The 18156-nt window shown below is 39.9% G+C and overlaps 1 protein-coding gene across 1 annotated transcript in view; it reads left to right on the plus strand.

The window, feature by feature from the left end:
- Scin (scinderin) overlaps positions 1–12374 on the plus strand; it is an 81854-nt gene extending 69480 nt beyond the window's left edge. The window contains exons 14-16 of the mRNA XM_040743208.1: positions 9847–9924; positions 11027–11087; positions 11689–12374. Of these exons, the coding sequence (XP_040599142.1) occupies positions 9847–9924; positions 11027–11087; positions 11689–11816 (267 nt within the window). The 3' untranslated portion in view covers positions 11817–12374. The remainder of the gene's footprint in view (positions 1–9846; positions 9925–11026; positions 11088–11688) is intronic.
- The last annotated feature ends 5782 nt before the right edge of the window (positions 12375–18156 follow it).

An 18156-nucleotide genomic window follows, 5' to 3' on the forward strand; every position in this document is an offset into this window, starting at 1 on the left:
AAGTGTCCTTGTGGCAGAATGGGGCATCCTTTGGGTGTATTCGCAGGAGTGACAGAGCTGGGTCTTCAAGTAGACCCAATTTTCTGAGAAAACTCCATATTTATTTTTACTTATGTATTCTATAGTATCATCTGTAAATAAAGATACTTTGATTTCCTCCTTTCCAATATGTTGATCTCCTTCAGTTGTGTTATTGCTCTAGCTAGAACATCAAGTACTATATCGAATAGATAAGGAATGTAAATCCATGTCCCTGATTTTAGTGGAATTGCTTTAAGTTTCTCTACATTTAATTTGATGTTGGCTATTGGCCTACTGTATATTGCCTTTATTTGATGGGGGAAGTTCTTCTGTGTATATGTTGATGAATAAAGCCCTGTTGGCCAATAGGGAAGGAAGATAGGTGGGAGTAGGAGTCCAAGAGGATTCTGGGAAATGTAGTGAAGAGAATCGTCGCCATGTGATTCCCTGGGGAAGAAAGGATGGGTCAGGATGCCTTATAGAAATATATATTAGTAATTATGGGTTAATAATTAAGTCAGAGCTAGCCATTAAGAAACCATAGCAAATGGCCAACAGCTTCATAATTAATACAGTGTGTTGTGTGTTATTTGGGGGCTAAAATGGCAACGGGACCCAGGCGACTGGCAGGAAGAATACACGTTACATTTATTATATTTCAGTATATCTCTTGTATCTCTGATCTCTTCACTACTTTTATCATGAAGGGATGTTGGATGTTGTCAAAGGCTTTTTCAACATCTAAATAGATGACCATGTGGCTTTTTTCTTTCAGTGTGTATGGTGGATTACATTTATTTTCATATGTTGAACCATCCCTGTATCCTATTTGATCATGGTGGATGATCTTTTTGATGTGTTCTTGGATTTTGTTAGCCAGTATTTTATTGAGTATTTTGCATCAATGTTCATGAGGGAAACTGGTCTATAATTCTCTTTTTTTCTTGAGTCTTGGTGTAGTTTGGGTGTCAGGGTTACTCTGGCCTCATAAAATGAATTTGGAAATGTTCCTTCTGTTTTTATTTTATGGAATAATTTGAGGAATATTGGCATTAGCTCTTCATTGAAAGTCTGGTAAAATTCTGTGTTAAAGGTGTCTGGACCAGAGCTTTTCTTTTCTTTGGGGGTGGTGCTGGAAGACTTTTAATGACTGCTTCTCTTTCCTTAAAACTTACATGTCTATTTAAATTGTTTACCTGATCTTGACTTAGTTTTGGTAAGTGGCATCTATTGAGAAAATCGTCCATTTCTTTTAGATTTTCCAATTTTGTGGAGTACAGGTATTTGAAGCATGATCTAAGAATTTTTGTTTCTGATCTTGTTTGTTTAATTTTTTATTTATTTTACATATAAACCAGTTTTGCCTTCTATCCTCTCCTCCTGTTCCCTTCCTCCACATCCTTTCTAGCTCCCCCCATCCACTCCTCAGAAAGGCTAAGGCCTCCCATGGTGAGTCAAGAAAACCTGGCATATCATGTTGAGGCAGGACCAAGTCCCTCCCCCTACATCAAGATTGAACCAGGCATCCCACCACAGTGAATAGGTTCCAAAAAGTCAGCTCATTTAGCTGGGTCAGATCCTGGTTCCACTGCCAGGGACCCCACAAACAGATCAAGCTACACAACTGTCACCCTCATGCAGAGGGCCTAGGTCCCATGCAGTCTCCCTAGCTGTCAGTCTAGTGTCTGTGAGCTCACAAAAGCTTAGGCCAACTGTCTGTGTGGGTTTCCCTGTCATAATCCTGACCACCTTTAGTCATATAATCGCTCTTCCTTCCCTTCAACTGGACTCCCAGAGCTTAGCCCAGTGCTTGGCTGTGGATCTCTGCATCTGGTTCCATCAGCTACTGGGGGAATACTGTCCACTATTGCCAGCAGTCTTAGTAGGGGCCATCCTTGTGGATTCCTGTGCATTTTCCTGTTTCTCCCTAACCCCATAATGGTCCTCTTCATCAAGGTATCTTCCTTTGCTCTCCCTCTCCATCCCTTCTCCAACTCAACCATCCTGAACCTCATGTTCCCATCCCCCAGTTTACCCAGGAGATCTCATCTATTTCCCCTTCCCAGGGTGATCCATGGGTACCTCTTAGGAGCCTCCTTGTTACCTAGTTTTTCTGGGGCTGTGGATTGCAGCCTGGTTATTCTTTGCTTTGCATCTAGTATCCACTTATGAGTGTGTACATACTGTTTGTCTTTATGGGTCTGGGTTACCTCACTCAGGATGATTTTTTTTCAAGTTCCATTCATTTGCAAATTTCATAATGTCATTGCCTTTTTTTTTTACTGCTGAGTAATACTCTGTTTTGGAAATGTGTCACATTTTTTTTTATCCATTCTTTGGTTGAGGGGCATTGAGGTTGTTTCCAGGTTCTGCTTATTACAAATAATGCTGCTGTGAACATAGTTGGGCACGTGTCCTTGTGGTATGATTGAGCATTCTTTGGGTATATGCCCACGAGTGATTAGGTTTCTGAGAAACTGCCACACTGACTTCCAAAGTGCCTGTACAAGTTTACACTCCCACCAGCAATGGAAGAGTGTTCCCTTACTCCACATCCTCTCCAACATAAGCTGTCATTAGTGTTTTCAATCTTAGCCGTTCTGATAGGTATAAGATGGTATCTGAATCATTATGATTTGCATTCCCCTGATGATCTCAGTGTCTGTGCTGCTACTTCCCGCTTTCTCTTCTATCAGTTTTGAGTGTAACTGGATTTATATTGAGGGCTTTGATCTACTTGAACTTGAGTTTTGTGCATGGTGATAGATATGGATTTATTTGCAATCTTCCATATGTTGTCCTCCAGTTATGCCAGCACCATTTCTTGAAGATGCTTTCTTTTTTTCATTGCACAATTTTGGCTTCTTTTAAAAAAAATCCAGGTGTTCATAAGTGTGTGAATTTATGTCAGAGTCTTCAATGTGATTCCTTTGGTCCATGTATCTACTCTTATGCCAACACCAAGCTGTTTTTATTACTATATCTCTATAATAGAGCTTGAAGTCATGGATTGTGATTCCTCCAGAAGTTCATTTATTGAGCAGGGTTGTTTTGGCTATCCTGGGTTTTTTTATTTTTCCATATGCATGGAGTATTGTTCTTTCAAGGTCTGTGAAGGATTGTTTGGGGATTTTGATGGGGATTGCATTGAATCTGTAGATTGTTTTTGGTAAGATTGCCAATTTTACTATGTTAATCCTACCTATTCAGGAGCATGCGAGATCTATTTTCTGATATCTTCCTCAATTTCTTTCTTCAAAGACTTAAAGTTCTTGTCTTACAAGTCTTTCACGTTTAGTTACCCCAAGATATTTCATACTGTTTGTGGCTACTGTTGTAAAGGGTGATGTTTCTCTGATTTCTTTCTTTCTCAACCCATTTATTATTTGTATATAGGAAGGCTACTGATTTTTTTAGTTAATCTTGTATCCTGGAACATTACTGAAGGCGTTTATAAGTTGTAGGATTTCCCTGGTAGAGTTTTTGGGGTCACTGATAAATGCCGTCATATCATCTACAAATAGTGAAAGCTTGACTTCTTAATTTCCAATTTGTATCCCATTGATCTCCTTTTGTTGTCTTATTGTTCTGGCTAGGACTTCAAGTACTATACTGAATAGATATAGAGAGTAGACAGCCTTGTCTTGTCCCTGATTTTAGTGGAATTGCTTTGAGTTTTTCTCCATCCAATTTGATACTGGCTATTGGCCTACTGTATATTCCCTTTATATATTTCAGTATGTCCCTTATATCCCTGACTTGTCTAAGACCTTTATCATGAAGGGGTATTGGAGTTTGTCACAAGGTTTTTTAGCATCTAATGAGATTATCATGTTGTCTTTCAGTTTATTTATTAGGTGGGTTACATTGACATATTTTCATATGTTGAACCATCCATGTATCTTTGGGAAATAAGGCCTAATTGATCATGGTAGATGATTTTTTAATGTGTTCTTGGGTTCAGTTTGTCAGTATTTTATTGAATATTTTTACATCAATGTTCATGAGGAAGTTGGTCTGTAATTTTCTTTCTTTGTTGATTCTTTATGTGGTTTGGGTATCAGGGTAACTGTAGCCTCATAAAAAGAGTTTGGCAATATTCCCTCTGTTTTTATTGTGTGGAACAATTTGAGGAGTATATTCGCTCTTCTTTGAAATTCTGGTAGAATTCTGCACTGAAACCATCTGGCCCTGTGCTTTTTATTTGCTTGGCAGACTTTTAATGACTGCTTCTATTTCCTTGGAGGTTATAGGGCTATATAAATTATCTTGATTCAATTTTGGTATGTGGTACCTATCCAGAAAATTGTCCATTTCTTTTAGAGTTTCCAATTTTGTGGAGCAGAGGTTTTTGAAGTATGACCTAATGATTCTCTGGATTTCTTCAGTGTCTGTTGTTATGTCCCCCTTTTCATTTCTAATTTGTTAACTTGGATATTCTCTCTTTGCCTTTTAGTTAGTTTGGATAAGGGTTTGTCTATCTTGTTGATTTTCTCAAAGAATCAACTCTTTGCTTCATTGATTCTTTGTATTGTTTTTTGCTTCTATTTTATTGATTTCAGCTCTGAGTTTGATATTTACTGTCATCTACTCCTCCTGGGTTTCTTTAAGGGAAATTTTCATTTTCTCTTTAGGGGCCTCTATCATCCCCACTAAGGTATTTTTAAGGTCATTTTCTTCTGCTTCTTCTGCATTGGGATGCTCAGGTTTTGTTGAAAAGCCACTAATTTCCAGTGGTGGCATATTACTCTTCATGTTGTCGAATGTATTCTTACACTGCCATTTACCTATCTAAAATTGGGCTATTTATTGGTACAGGTGTTGATTCTTATGATGTCTTTGTTGGATGGGTCTTTTGCTTCTTTATTGTTGTTTCCTTTATTGTTTTGGGCTAAATGACCAAGGGTTCTGGTGATTGGTTGGTTGTCAGGTCATATAGGGTTGCCTCAGCTGAGGTTTGTGAAAGGTTGGGTGCCTAGGTCCATCATATCAACCTATTCTCATGACTGGTGTGGACTTTACTTTTATCTATGGGGTCTGTTCTTCCAACTGGTTTTGCCTGTGCCTGTCCTTCCAATTGTTATGGGTGGCATTTGTGCCTATAGGGTTTGCTGATGTTGCTGGAGAGGGCTGTTCATGGGGAGGCTGCTCTTCTTCCAGTTGGTACGGGTGGTGCTCATACCTGTAGGGGCTGCTGATGTTGTGGGGGATGGTTAGCTAGGGAAATGATGATGGGTTCCCTTTCTGATTTTGTTAATTTGGATATTCTGTCTTTTAGTTACTTTGGATAAGGATTTGTCTATCTTGTTGATTTTCTCAAAGAATCAACTCTGTTTCACTGATTCGCTGTATTGAAGGGGACATTTCTCTCCTGCCTGCCAGTTTCCAAATAAATGACTCAGAAGCTGAATATGAATTATAAATGTTTTGCCAACTGCTTAGGCTTCTTACTAGCTAACTCTTACACTTAAATTAACCCATATTTCTTAGATAAGCTTTGCCATGCAGCCTGGTGTGTCCATCTTGCTTTCTCTGCATCTGCCTGGAAACCCTGACTCTACCCTTCTTCTTCCCATCATCCTTAGCTTGGTCACCCGTCCTGCCTAGCTACTGGACAATATCATTTTATTATGGCATTTTGAGTGACAAATCTTTGCAGTGTTCAAGGGGATTATTCCACAGTAGTATTGTTTTCTTTGTTTCTATGTTATTGATTTAGGCTGTCAGTTTGATTATTTCCTGCCAACTACTCCTCTTGGGAGTGTTTGCTTCTTTTTTGTTTTAAAGCTTTAAGGTGTGCTGCTAATTTGCGAGTATGAGATCCAATTTCTTTATGAAGGCACTTAGTTCTATGAACTTGCCTCTTAGCACCACTTTCATTGTATCCAAAAGTTTGGGTATGCTGTGAATTGGTTTTCATTAAATTCTAGGAAATCTTTCCTTGTTATTTCTGCCTTGACCCAGTAGTTATTCACTAGGCGGTTCTCCAGTATTCATGAGTTTGTATGATTTCTGTTGTTTCTGTTTTTGTTGATATGTAGCTTTAACCACTGGTGGCCTGATAGGATACAGGGGTTATTGTTAACTTTCTTGTATCTGTTGAAATTTGCTTTGTGATCCAGTCTGTGGTCAGCTTTGGAGAAGGTTCCATGATGTGCTGAGAAGGTTTATTGTTTTGTGGTCAGGTAAAAGTTCCCTAGATATTGGTTAGGTCCATTGAGTCATAATGACTGTTAGTTCCATTATTTCTGTTAATTTCCGTCTGAATGACCTGTTCATTGGTAAGAGTGGGGTGTTGAAGTCTCCCACTATAAATGTGTGAGAGTCAATGTGTGATTTCTTTCATAATGTTTCTTTTACAAATGTGGGTGGCCTTGCGTTTGGGGAATAGATGTTAATAATTGAAACATCATCTTGGTGGACTTTTTCCTTTGATTAGTATGAAATGTCCTTCTCCATCTCTATTGATTAATTTTGGTTTGATGTCTATTTTGTTAGATGTTAGAATAACTATAACAGCTTGTTTCTTAGATCCATTTGCTTGGAAAGTCTTTTTCTAACCCTTTGCTCTGAGGAACAACTATCTATCTTTGATGTTGGAGTGTGTTTCTTGTATGCAGCACAATGGATCCTGTTTTTGTATTCATTCTGTTATCATGTGTCTTTTTACTGGGGAATTGAATCCATTGATATTGAGAGATATCAGTTCCTATTTTGTTGTTGGTGGTGATGGTTTTGTGTGTGTGTTTCCTTTCTCTGGGTTTTGTTGGTGTGAGATTGCTTATTGCTTGTGTTATTGTGGGTGTAGTTAACTTCCTTGCATTCGAGTTTTTCTTCTAGAACCTCCTGTAGGACTTGATTTGTGGATAGATGTTTAAATTTGACTTTGTCATAAAATATTTTATTTCTATGATGATTGAAAGTTTTTTTTGTGTATCATAGTCTTGACTGTAATCCATGATCTCTTGGAGTCTGCAAGTTGCTTCTGGTTTTTAGTCTCCTTTGAGAAGTTGAGTGTAATTCTAGTAGGTCTGACTTTATATGTTACTTGGCCTTTTCCCTTGTAGTTTTGTTCTGTGTGTTTAGTGTTATTATGTGGTGAGGGGACTTTCTTCTCTGATCCAATCTATTTGGTGTTCTGTAAGCTTCTTCTTGTACCTTTATAAGCATGTCCTTCCTTTGGTTAGGAGAATTTTCTTCTATGATTTTATCAAATATATTTTCTGGGTTTTTGAACTGGGATTCTTTAATTCCTATTATTTTTCTTTCTTCCTTATTTTTTTTTGTTTGCTTTGAGACATGCTTTCTCTGTAGCTTTGGAGTCTGTCCTGGAACTCACTCTGTAGACCAGACTGGTCTTAAACTCACAAAGATCTGCCTATCTCTGCCTCCTGAGTGCTGATATTAAAGGCATGTGCCACCACCGCCAGGCTTAGGTTTGGTCTTTTCATAGTGGTTCAGATTTCCTGGATGTCTTGTGTTAGAAATATTTTAGATTTAACATTTTCTTCGACCAATCAATCTATTTCTTCTATTGTATCTTCAACACTTTAGAGTCTCTCTTCCATTTCTTTTATTCTGTTGATGATGCTTGTATCTATAGTTCCTGTTTGCTTACCCAGATTTTCCATTTCCAGAATTCCCCCAGTTTGTGTTTTCTTTATTGCTTCTATTTCAATTTTTAGGTCTTGAACAGTTTCCTTCACCTATCCTCCCTCCCCCTTGGCATTATTTAAAGGATTTATTGATTTCTTCCCTTTTTTGTCTTTTCCTTGATTTCTTCAGGAGAATTCTGTTTTATATTTCTCTTTAAAGACTTCTATTATCTTCATAAAATTGTTTTAAAGGTTGTTTTCTTGTGCTTCAGCTGTCTTGGGATATTCAGGTCTGGCTGTCATAGGATGGTTAGGCTCTGGTGGTACTATATCACCCTGGTTGTTATTGTTTGTATTCTTACACTGACATTTAGGTGTCTGGGTTGATTATAGGTCTAGGTGCTGATTTCTGAGTTTGCAGTTTTCCTTTGTTGGATGGGCGTTTTGTTTCTTGGTTTCTGTTTCCTCTTTGGTCTTCTGGTCTTTGGACCTGGATTTCTGATGGCCTATATGACCCCTGATCAACTAGGGAGTTAGGAGCTGATCTTCTGTTGACTGGTTTTGGTGCAGCGGGTATGGAGGGTCTCTGTTCTTCTGATTGGTGTGGCCTATACCTCTTCTTCTGGCTGGTGTGAACTGAACCTTTTCTTCTGACTCTTGTGGCCTGTATCTGAGCAGTGGAGGTCAGCTGGAGTTGGGGGCGGGGCACAGCTGCAGGGAAGGTCATGAGGCAGGAGGATATGGATCATGTTATGGGTCCATGGTAACAGAATCTAGGGAGTGGAGCAGTTCAGGTGGCAGGCAGGTCACTCACGTGTTCTTCTGACTCAGTTATTATTTTTTTTAGATGATCAGATGATTGGTAAATATTCTGTAAGAAGACAGTACAGGGTCGGGGAGATGGCCCAGTAGTTAAAAGCACATACTGCACTTGTAGAGGATCCAAGTTCAGTGCTAGAACTCTCATCAGTCAGCTCACAACCACTTATAACTCCAGCTCTACAGAATTCAAGACACTCTCTTTTGGCTTTCCTAGGACCTTATGCATCAGGTACACACCACACACACACACACTAATAATAATAATAATCTTTAAAACAAAGATAATATAAATCAATGTATTCCTCTCTAAACATGTTAGGTTTCTTTCTGGTTTGTTTTGCTTTTGCTTTTTTGTTGTTATTCTAAGGATTTCAGAATCTCCTCTGGGCAAAACAAACAGGCATGCCTGGTACAAACATGTATGATGATAGGGCTGCCTGGTTAGCTTGTTCTAGGTGGGCTCAGCCTGGAGCTTCTGCCTATTTTCCTGTGATAAGTCAGAAGCACAGAAAAGCACTGCTAAGTCACATTTGCCATTATAGACCAGCAGACACCAAGGTCAACTCCATCCATGTGACTGCTCAGAGGGAGGGTACCAGGAATGGGGGAACCAAAATCGAAACTGTCAAATCTTCCTAAGAATCAGGGAAAACTGCAGAACTCTCTAAAACTTTGACCTTTAGGTCAACATGTGTCTATTTATATTGGTACTGCAGTAACCTAAATACCATTTAATGGTAAAAAAAAACAACAAAATGCATTCCATTACAACTAAAAACAATGAAAATTTCCATATATATTATGCTGCCTTATTAAATTTGTTGATTTCAGCTGTGTGGTGGTGGCAGTAGTGGTGGCACACACCTTTAATCCCAGCACTCAGGAGGCAGAGGCAGGCGGATCTCTGTGAGTTTGAGACCAGCCTGGTCTACAGAGCGAGTTCCAGGACAGTCTCAAAAGCCACAGAGAAACCCTGTCTCGAAAACAAAAAACAAAAAAAACCCAAAAAAACCAATTTGTTGATTTATTAAAATTACTACTGACTCTTAACTAAAATAATCTTGACTTAGAAAGACAACTCCATACCCAGACCAGTATATCAAATGTGTTGAGACTAGCTAGGCAGGCAACAAAATCTGTGAAGCCTTTGTCAGGGGGAAATGAAAGGTCAGAGGAGCCGTGTTCACACTGATGGTACATGTCCATCCTAAAGGTGTTCAGATGCTGTATTTATATTAACCACACGGTACCATCTGTTTGTTGATTACCTAGATCAATCTGTTACCCTAAACTAAGAAAAATATGACTGGTTTCACTGTCATCCTAAGCACAAGACAGAGTTTGTCTCCTGTGTATCAGAAACTTTCTTGCTGTCTTGTTTGCTCATAAAGTTCTTCAAACATTTCAGATTGAGGAAGTTCCCGGAGAGTTCACCCAAGATGACCTAGCAGAAGATGATGTCATGCTACTCGATGCGTGGGAACAGGTAGAGCTATATTTTGCTCATCACAAGGGGCTGGACTTATGGTTGGGAACTGACAGTACTTGCTTTGAGAATGGCAATTCAAATGATAAATGGGTTTGGGGACATAGGCTGTCCTCAAGAGAAATGCCACAGAGTTTGTTGATTTCTCGCAGCTTCCACCTTTTACAGTTTCAGGCAAAAACTTTAACTTTTCATTTATTTGTAAACTCACTGTTATTTGTACATTCACCATATTAAAATACATGAATATGTACAATGCTGTCAAAGAGACCAACAAAATATTGAGAATTTCTCCTGAATTTTGACAAGATTTCTTAAGGAACCCATCCCTTTCAGGAAAAAAAAAATCAGGCACAGAATAGGTTTGAATTGAAGCAGAAAAATATGTTTCTGTCTGAAAGATCTCACTTTAGGAGAAAATCAGTAGTGACTGGACAGGCTATCTACATCTGGTGGTCTTTTAAAATCTCTGTAAATTACAACTGTGAAAAGGACAGACATATGTTAAGAATCAAATCATATAGAACAATATGTCAAACACTGGATTAGGAATCTTGGAATCAGCCACGTACTTGTTTTCAGATCTTCCTTCCTTTCTTCCTCTTCTTCTTCTTCCTCCTTCTCCCTCCCTCCTCCCTCCCCCTCCCCCCTCCCCCTCCCCCTCCCTCCTCCTCCTCCTCCCTCCTCCTCCTCCTCCTCCTCCTCCTCCTCCTCCTCCTCCTCCTCCTCCTTCTCCTTCTTCTGTCCTGGAACCACCACTACAGCCCAGCTAAAATTTAAACTCTTGATATTTAACTAGTGAACATTCTATCACTTTATAAAAGTTTTATATTGCACTAAACTACAAGAAAGCACCAGTTGGAAGCCAGAGATTCCCAAGGACCTTCAGAAATGAGTCCTGGCCCTACATGCAGTCATTTGCCGCTCAGACCTGCAGCTACAGGGTCTCCTGTTGGGGGGAGGAGTCTTAAGAAAGCCGCAGGGCTTCCACAGGCCCCACCTTCACCTCCTTCCCGCGTGGGTTCTGAACGTGAAGTGGGAGAGTGGGCAAAACGCCAAGTCAGTGCGCCCTGTAAGCACACGCTTTCACTCTGCTTTTCAGATCTTTATCTGGATTGGCAAAGATGCCAATGAAGTTGAGAAAAAGGAATCAATGAAGTCTGGTAAGCTGTCCTGGGACAACTGTAGCAGTAGCCCAGCATGGTCATCACAGCTGGCCTGCCTGTCCTCCCTTATCCTGTCTTCCACAAACACGTATCAAATCAGAATTCAAGCTGTATTTATTATACATACAATATTCTGCCTGCATGTACACCTGCAGGCCAGAAGAGGGCACCAGATCTCATTACAGATGGTTGTGAGCCACCATGTGGTTGCTGGGAATTGAACTCAGGACCTCTGGAAGAGGAACCAGTGCTATAATAGTGTCTTTTAAAGTGAGAGAATTTCATAACAGATACAAGGAGAATGTTTTGTTGCCCTATTTGAAATACAATTATTTCTGAATTTTTTTGGTGTCCTTTTAAACACAGTTTTCTATTTACTCATATGGATAATCTCATAAATTTAAGAATTCTCTCAGGCAACAAAGAGACTTTATAATGATACTTTGCATGGCAGATGAGAGACATGACTAGAGACTGTTTACATTAGGCTTCTTGGGGGCAAGGAGAATTCAGTTCTCTACTTGTATGAAAGAATTTTCAGTGTGTATTGGCTTCAATTTTACTGAAACTGAACTTTTGTCTTTTCAACTCTTTTTAGCCAAAACATACCTCGAGACAGACCCTTCTGGAAGAGATAAGAGGACACCAATTGTCATCATAAAACAAGGCCATGAGCCACCCACCTTCACAGGCTGGTTCTTGGGCTGGGACTCCAGGAGGTGGTAAACTGAGTATCATGAAACCAGTTAATATCCTAGCTGCATCAGGGCAGCTGGCCCACTTTGTTGTTGGGTATTTGTTTACTTTCTGTTGTTTGGCTTTAGAAGATAAACCTCTGCCAAATGGTTATTATTATTTTTTTAAATGACTAGGATGGGCTTTCTTCCCCCTTCCTCCTCCTCCTCTTCTTTTTTTAAAAGGAACTGTTGTATGTTATTATCTTGAAATAGCTTAAAGAAAACATTTGTTTTTTATCAATTTTTCTTTTTATATGCCTTAAAAGACTATAAAACCTAGGGGGATTGGAGGACTTTCATAATTCAGCAGGCACTATTAGAACTTGTCTTAATGCAGAGGAGAGTGCCACAGTGCTCCTGAGTCTTTTCCCTCCCAGGTGTCCTGCTTGTAGCAAGGTTTAGTTACTACTTGGATGCCACTCACCCCTAAGTGTCCTTCTCTAACATTAAATCACAAACCCTTCATGATAAAGCAAATTGTAGTTCTGCCAGTTTAGCTTTATATATTTGATAGGACATGCTTAATATAATAAAAATATGTACTGAATGCTGTTTGTCATCATTAAAATACATCTTTTTAGAAAATGTGTTGTGACATTTCAGTCAAATTGAAATACTTTTATGTATAAATAGATATGTATTTAATATTTCTTACATCCTTATTTAGTAGTCAAATGACTTTTCTATGGTTAGATTATTATAACATGTTTTAAATATCACAGAGTGTATAGAAAAACAACAGGCTCAAGAGCCAGGAGTTGGGGAGGAATCTAGAACTCCAGTAATACAGACAGCCTTTGGAAGAGAAGTGTTGGGTGCAGCTCTATAATTTGAGAAGGTGGCTGATATTTTATCAATATAGGCTAAAGAGAAAACCAACACCGGGTGGTTAGGCCCAGGTAGGAGAGCCAAGCACAAAGCTCTCGAAGAGGAAGCATAGCAAACAAGAAACCCTCACAGACAACAGTAAGCCATACATGGGTGGCCTGGGAATGAATGTTGACAAAGACAGCAGACCAAGGAATGTGCCATCGACCAGAGATCTCATCCAGGCAGCAGGAAGAACAAGGCTTCCTAGAGAAAGCTTTCTTGAGATTGTTGGCCTTCTTGACTCATAAATGTGGGTTTTATAGAAACACCCATCTTTTGGGTGTTTTGATAATTTCCCTAGCAAAATAGTCAAATATCCCTGTGGATGCTGAAGGGGTCACCACCAAACTGTGGGCGACAGAGCAGTAGTTTTCACAAGTTTGCTTGCCAGGGCACAACTGTGAACGCCTGGTGCCATTTTGTTTTTCACAACTGTGAACATCTAATGCTGAGGATGCTGTAAACGACTTTAGATGATCAGGATAACTGTCCACCCACAACAAAGAATTATCTGGCTTCAAATGTCAACAGTGCCAAAGCTGAGAATCTGTAAATGAGACTCCAGACCAGTGGCTCTTAACATGTGGGTGGTGACCCCTTTAGGAGTTGCAGATCATATATCCTGCATATCAGATACTTACACTGCGATTCTTAACAGTAGCAAATTACAGGTATGGAGTAGCAGCAAAAAGAATGTTATGATTGGGAGTCACCACAACATGATGAAATGTATTAAAAGGACGGTAGAGAACCACTGCTCTAGACTTCAAATAGAACCATAACATTCTGTTACTACAGTGGACTTTTAAGAAAACAAGCTAAAATGGAGTGCCAGCAGTCTTCATGCTTAAAACTATAGTGTTTCACAAAAAGGACCAGATAAAACACTTAGCTACACCCATTATATTCCTGTCTCATGAAATAGATACTCTACCCAAGGCCTAATATATTTAATATGTATGGATAGAGGTATACACATTAGGTTATATTTTAGATACTTTCAAGCGCTATAAATTTGATGTTTCTATATTAAATATTTACTTAAATTTATAATTGTATCTCTTCATTAAAGTACTTTTATTCTTTGAATAGTTCATAGATTTATATGATACATATTAATCATATTCATCTACTACTACCTTCCTCCAACTTCCCCAACTACATCTTTTTTGTTATTAATAGTTCATTTTTGTTACTGTTATTAATAAACTGTAAGTCCAATTATTGCTGCTCATATCGAATCTTTTTTCTAATGCCACTATAAAGACCACAGTTCAGTGATCTAACACAGTACACATAGCTTGTCACATAGTTCTGGTGTTAGGAATTCTGAAACAGGTAGCTAGAGATGCATTCTGGAGTTCTAGGGAAAGATCATCCATTTCCTTTGTTTGCCTGTCTCTAGGGGCTATCTACATCCATTGGTTTGTGGATACTTTCTCTGCCTTAGACTACCAAAATAGTATCTTCAAAAATGTCTGCCCCATCTAGCGTCTGTCTCTGTTGGTCAAATTTTTATTATTATTAAAGTATAATTACATCATTTCCCTCCATTCTGTGTTCTTTATTATTAAAGTATAATCACATCATTTCCCTCCATTCTGTGTTCTTTATCCAGCTCTTCCCATGTCCCCTCTCATTTCTTGTCTCTTTTCCTTTGTTATCACTTATGTCTTTTTAAAATCCGATTCTCCTGTCTCCCTCCTTCACTGACAAGGACCCTTTTGTTTACAGAATATTGGGTCCTGGGGTGATCCAAGATAGTATTCTTATCTCAGAGTCTTAATCACACTGCAAAATCCCTTTTGTTGTGTGAGATAACACATGGATCCACAATCAGTCTTTGCTATGGTATGCGAGTAGTTTAGAGCATAGGGCTATTAGCCAGCCTTGATAGCAGGGTATGCAATCAGCTAGTGTCCTAGGTTGTTGGCACATTGGGTAGAAGCTGATATAGTGAGAAGCTGGTAGATTTTCCTACATTCTATTAGCCACACCTTCCACCTAAAGCTCTATTTCTAAAATAGAAGATGTGCTGACTGGGGGAAAAGAGGATATAGGTAATGTTTCTTCTCTGTCCCAATCCTTGTGAAAATGCTCTTCTTCATCCAAGATGGAAATTCACAAACTCAGGTAAAGAAGACAGTCTGAGGCTGGGTTCACAGACATCTACTGCTGTCTGGACATTTATGGGGAACAGTGCTGGAAAATCTGGAGGCTAGGGGAGCATCTGTGGACAGCTGGGAGTTGGTAGGTATTTCAGCTGTGGTTAACCAAACCACAGATATTTTAAACTAATGATCTGGTTTAATGAGAAAAAGGCGACACCCCCGCCCCCACAGCCATTTCCTCTTTGCTTTGGAGTGGCATTTTCCTATTCTGGATCACAGGCTCTCTGTGGGTTTTCTGTGCTTTGACATTCTGTGAGGACATTAGGAGAATGAAGCTATCAGAAGGTCCTTGGGTAGACAATGGCCCTCTAATGGTACAGGTTCCAACAAGAAAAACCATTGTTGAGGTTCTGACTTAAATATAATCATGCTTATGGAAGATCAGGCATGCTTTGTAGGGGCAAACATATATTACAAGAACTTTTTCTGATAACATCATATGCACCTATGTGAGAGAAAGAGAGGGGGGAGAGAGAGAGAGAGAGAGAGAGAGAGAGAGAGAGAGAGAGAGAGAGAGAGAGAGAGAGAGAGAGAGAGAGAGAAGTCTTGAGTGAATGTGTATTTGTGTATTGCTGACATGGGCTCAGCCTTGGGAATCCACACCACCTCTCTCTTTATAATCCATGAAATGTTCCTCAGGGTAAGAGGTCCCTCCCTGCCAAGCACAGCAGTTCAGTACTTCCCAAATGAATTGCATAAATGACCCAGGAGAACCACTTAATATTCCATAGAGAAAACTATTCTAAGTTCAGAAAGCATATAGGCAGTAATGGCCACAAAGTAATGATTCCCCAGTTTTTAGTGGAAAAGGCTGATAACAAAAATGTAGAATAATGTCTAATTTCCTAATAAGAATTAAAGGCACTTTGTGGTTTATTAACATTTTTGCATTCCTGAAATTTCTGGCCTTATTTTTTTTTTAACGTTTCGTGTTCATTGGCTTTTAAGGTGATTGATTATTAAGGACAACCAAAAATAAGAGCTGTCTTAGTTAGGGTTACTATTACCTGATGAAACACCATGACAGAAGAAAGGTGGGGAGGGGAGGGTTTATTCAAGTTTGCATTTCTGCATCCCTGTCCATGACTGAAGGAAGTCAGGACAGGAAGTCAAGCAGGGCAGGAACCCGGAGGCAGGAACTGATGCAGAGGCCATGGAGGAGTGCAGCATTGCATTCCATATTTCATCCTTAGCAACACACACACACACACACACACACACACACACACACACTGCACACACATACCTACACACACACCTACACACACACACACTACACACACATACCTACACACACACCTACACACACACACACTACACACACTACACACACACCTACACACACCTACACACACCTACACACACACACACACACACACACACACACACACACACACACACACACAGGGTATACAGAGGTGGTCCGGGTGTGGAGACGGTGAAGAAAACTGAAAGCTGGAAACTATTGCTATTACAGTCTCAACTAAGCTGGGATCAGTAGCTTTTGTTGTCTATAGTCATAGAAGTGAGAAGTAAAAACTAAGGTGAACAACCACCACACAGAAGTTAAAACTCCTTGTCTTAGCCTCACAGCCTGAGGTCGATCCCCAGAGCCCATGTCCAAGTGGAAGTGGAGAACCAGATACCCTCGGATCTCCACAGCTGTGTGGGGGTGGTGCCTACACACACCCTGAGCATCAGTAAGAATTTGGGGTCTGGAGAGATGGCTCAGTGGTTAAGAATGTAGCGTGCTGCTCTTCTGAAGACCTGAATTTGGTTCCCAGCACCCACATGGGGGAGGCTCAGAACCACTTGGAATCCCAGCTCCTGAGGATCTCCTTTCCCTCTGGCCTCAGTGGCCTGAGGCTCCCACACATATAATTAAATAAAAAGTAAAATAATAACAAGGAAGAAAATGAGCCTGTTTCAGCATTAGTGAGCAAATTTTAAGTGTGTCTCTAAGAAAGTTTCCTGAGAAGAAAAGGGAAAGATCCTCCCTAATGTGGGTCACACCATGCCCAGGATCTCAGACAAGCAAACTGAAATAAATGTGTTTTTAAGTATAAAAAACAAAAACAAAAAACTCCTTGCTTAGTCAATGCTCTATTGCTATGAAGAGACACCGTTACCATGTAAAAAGCATTTAATTGGGGCTTGCTTACAGTTTCAGAGGTTTAGTGCATTTATGGAGTTTAGTCTGTCTTCATGGGAAGGAACATGGCAACATGCAGGCAGACATGGTAACTAAAAGTTCTACATCTAGATCTAAGGTAGCAGGAAGAGAGAGAGACACTGGGTCTGGCTTGGGCTTCCAAAACCTCAGTCCATCCCCAGTGACAAATTTCCTACAAGAGTATAGCCACTCCAACAAGACCACACCTGCTAATCCTAAATAATGCCATTCTCTGATGACTAATTACTCAAATATGTAGCCCTATGGGGGCCATTCCCATTTCAAACCACCACTCCCTGGCCTCCACAGGCTTGAAGCCATACATAATGTAAAACTGCACTCTGTCTAGCTTCAAAAGTCCTCATAGTCTATCACAGCCCCAACACTGTTGTAAAGTCCAAAGTCTCTTCTGAGACTCATGGCCACCTCTTAACTGTAACCCCCTGTAAAGTCAAAATGAACAACCAGGTCACATACTTCCAACATAATGGAACAGAACATACATTACATTCCAAAAGGGAGGAAAGGGAACATAACGAGGAAATACTGGATCAAAGCAAGACCAAAAAAACAGCTGGGCAAATCCAAACTCTGTCGCCACATCTAATGGCAGAGCACTTTGAGATCTCCAACTGCAACACACTTCTTTGTCTTGCATTGGTTCCACACCAGGTACCCCACAGCTCTGGCATCCCCAACATCTTGGGGTCTCCAAGGCAATCCAGGCTTCTCCTTCATAGCTTCATGCAAGCGACTCTCACGAATGCTAGCCAAGGGCTCTACTACCTGAGCTACCCCCATTCCCACTTTGTATATTTACCACAAATGATTGCTACCACCAGACACGTTAGTAAGAAACTGAGACCTTATGGAGCACTTCAGGAAGTATAAAGGTAAAAATTTAGAGTATTCTCAGCAGCACGGAAATACAGCCACGAGAAATCTCAGTGGTAAGAGTGGAGGGGCAAAATGCTCTATAGCATGCTTAATGAGCGCTAACTTAGAGCTGACGAGCAGGCTGGATTTTTAAAACTATCTTCACTGAAAATATGTAACTTTGTCTATTACTTGGAAGCTAAACATTGTTTCTAAGTGTGCTGGTTGGCTAGTTTTGT

This window comes from Mesocricetus auratus, unplaced genomic scaffold (assembly GCF_017639785.1).
Source record: "Mesocricetus auratus isolate SY011 unplaced genomic scaffold, BCM_Maur_2.0 Super-Scaffold_15014, whole genome shotgun sequence".
Classification (NCBI taxonomy): domain Eukaryota; kingdom Metazoa; phylum Chordata; class Mammalia; order Rodentia; family Cricetidae; genus Mesocricetus; species Mesocricetus auratus.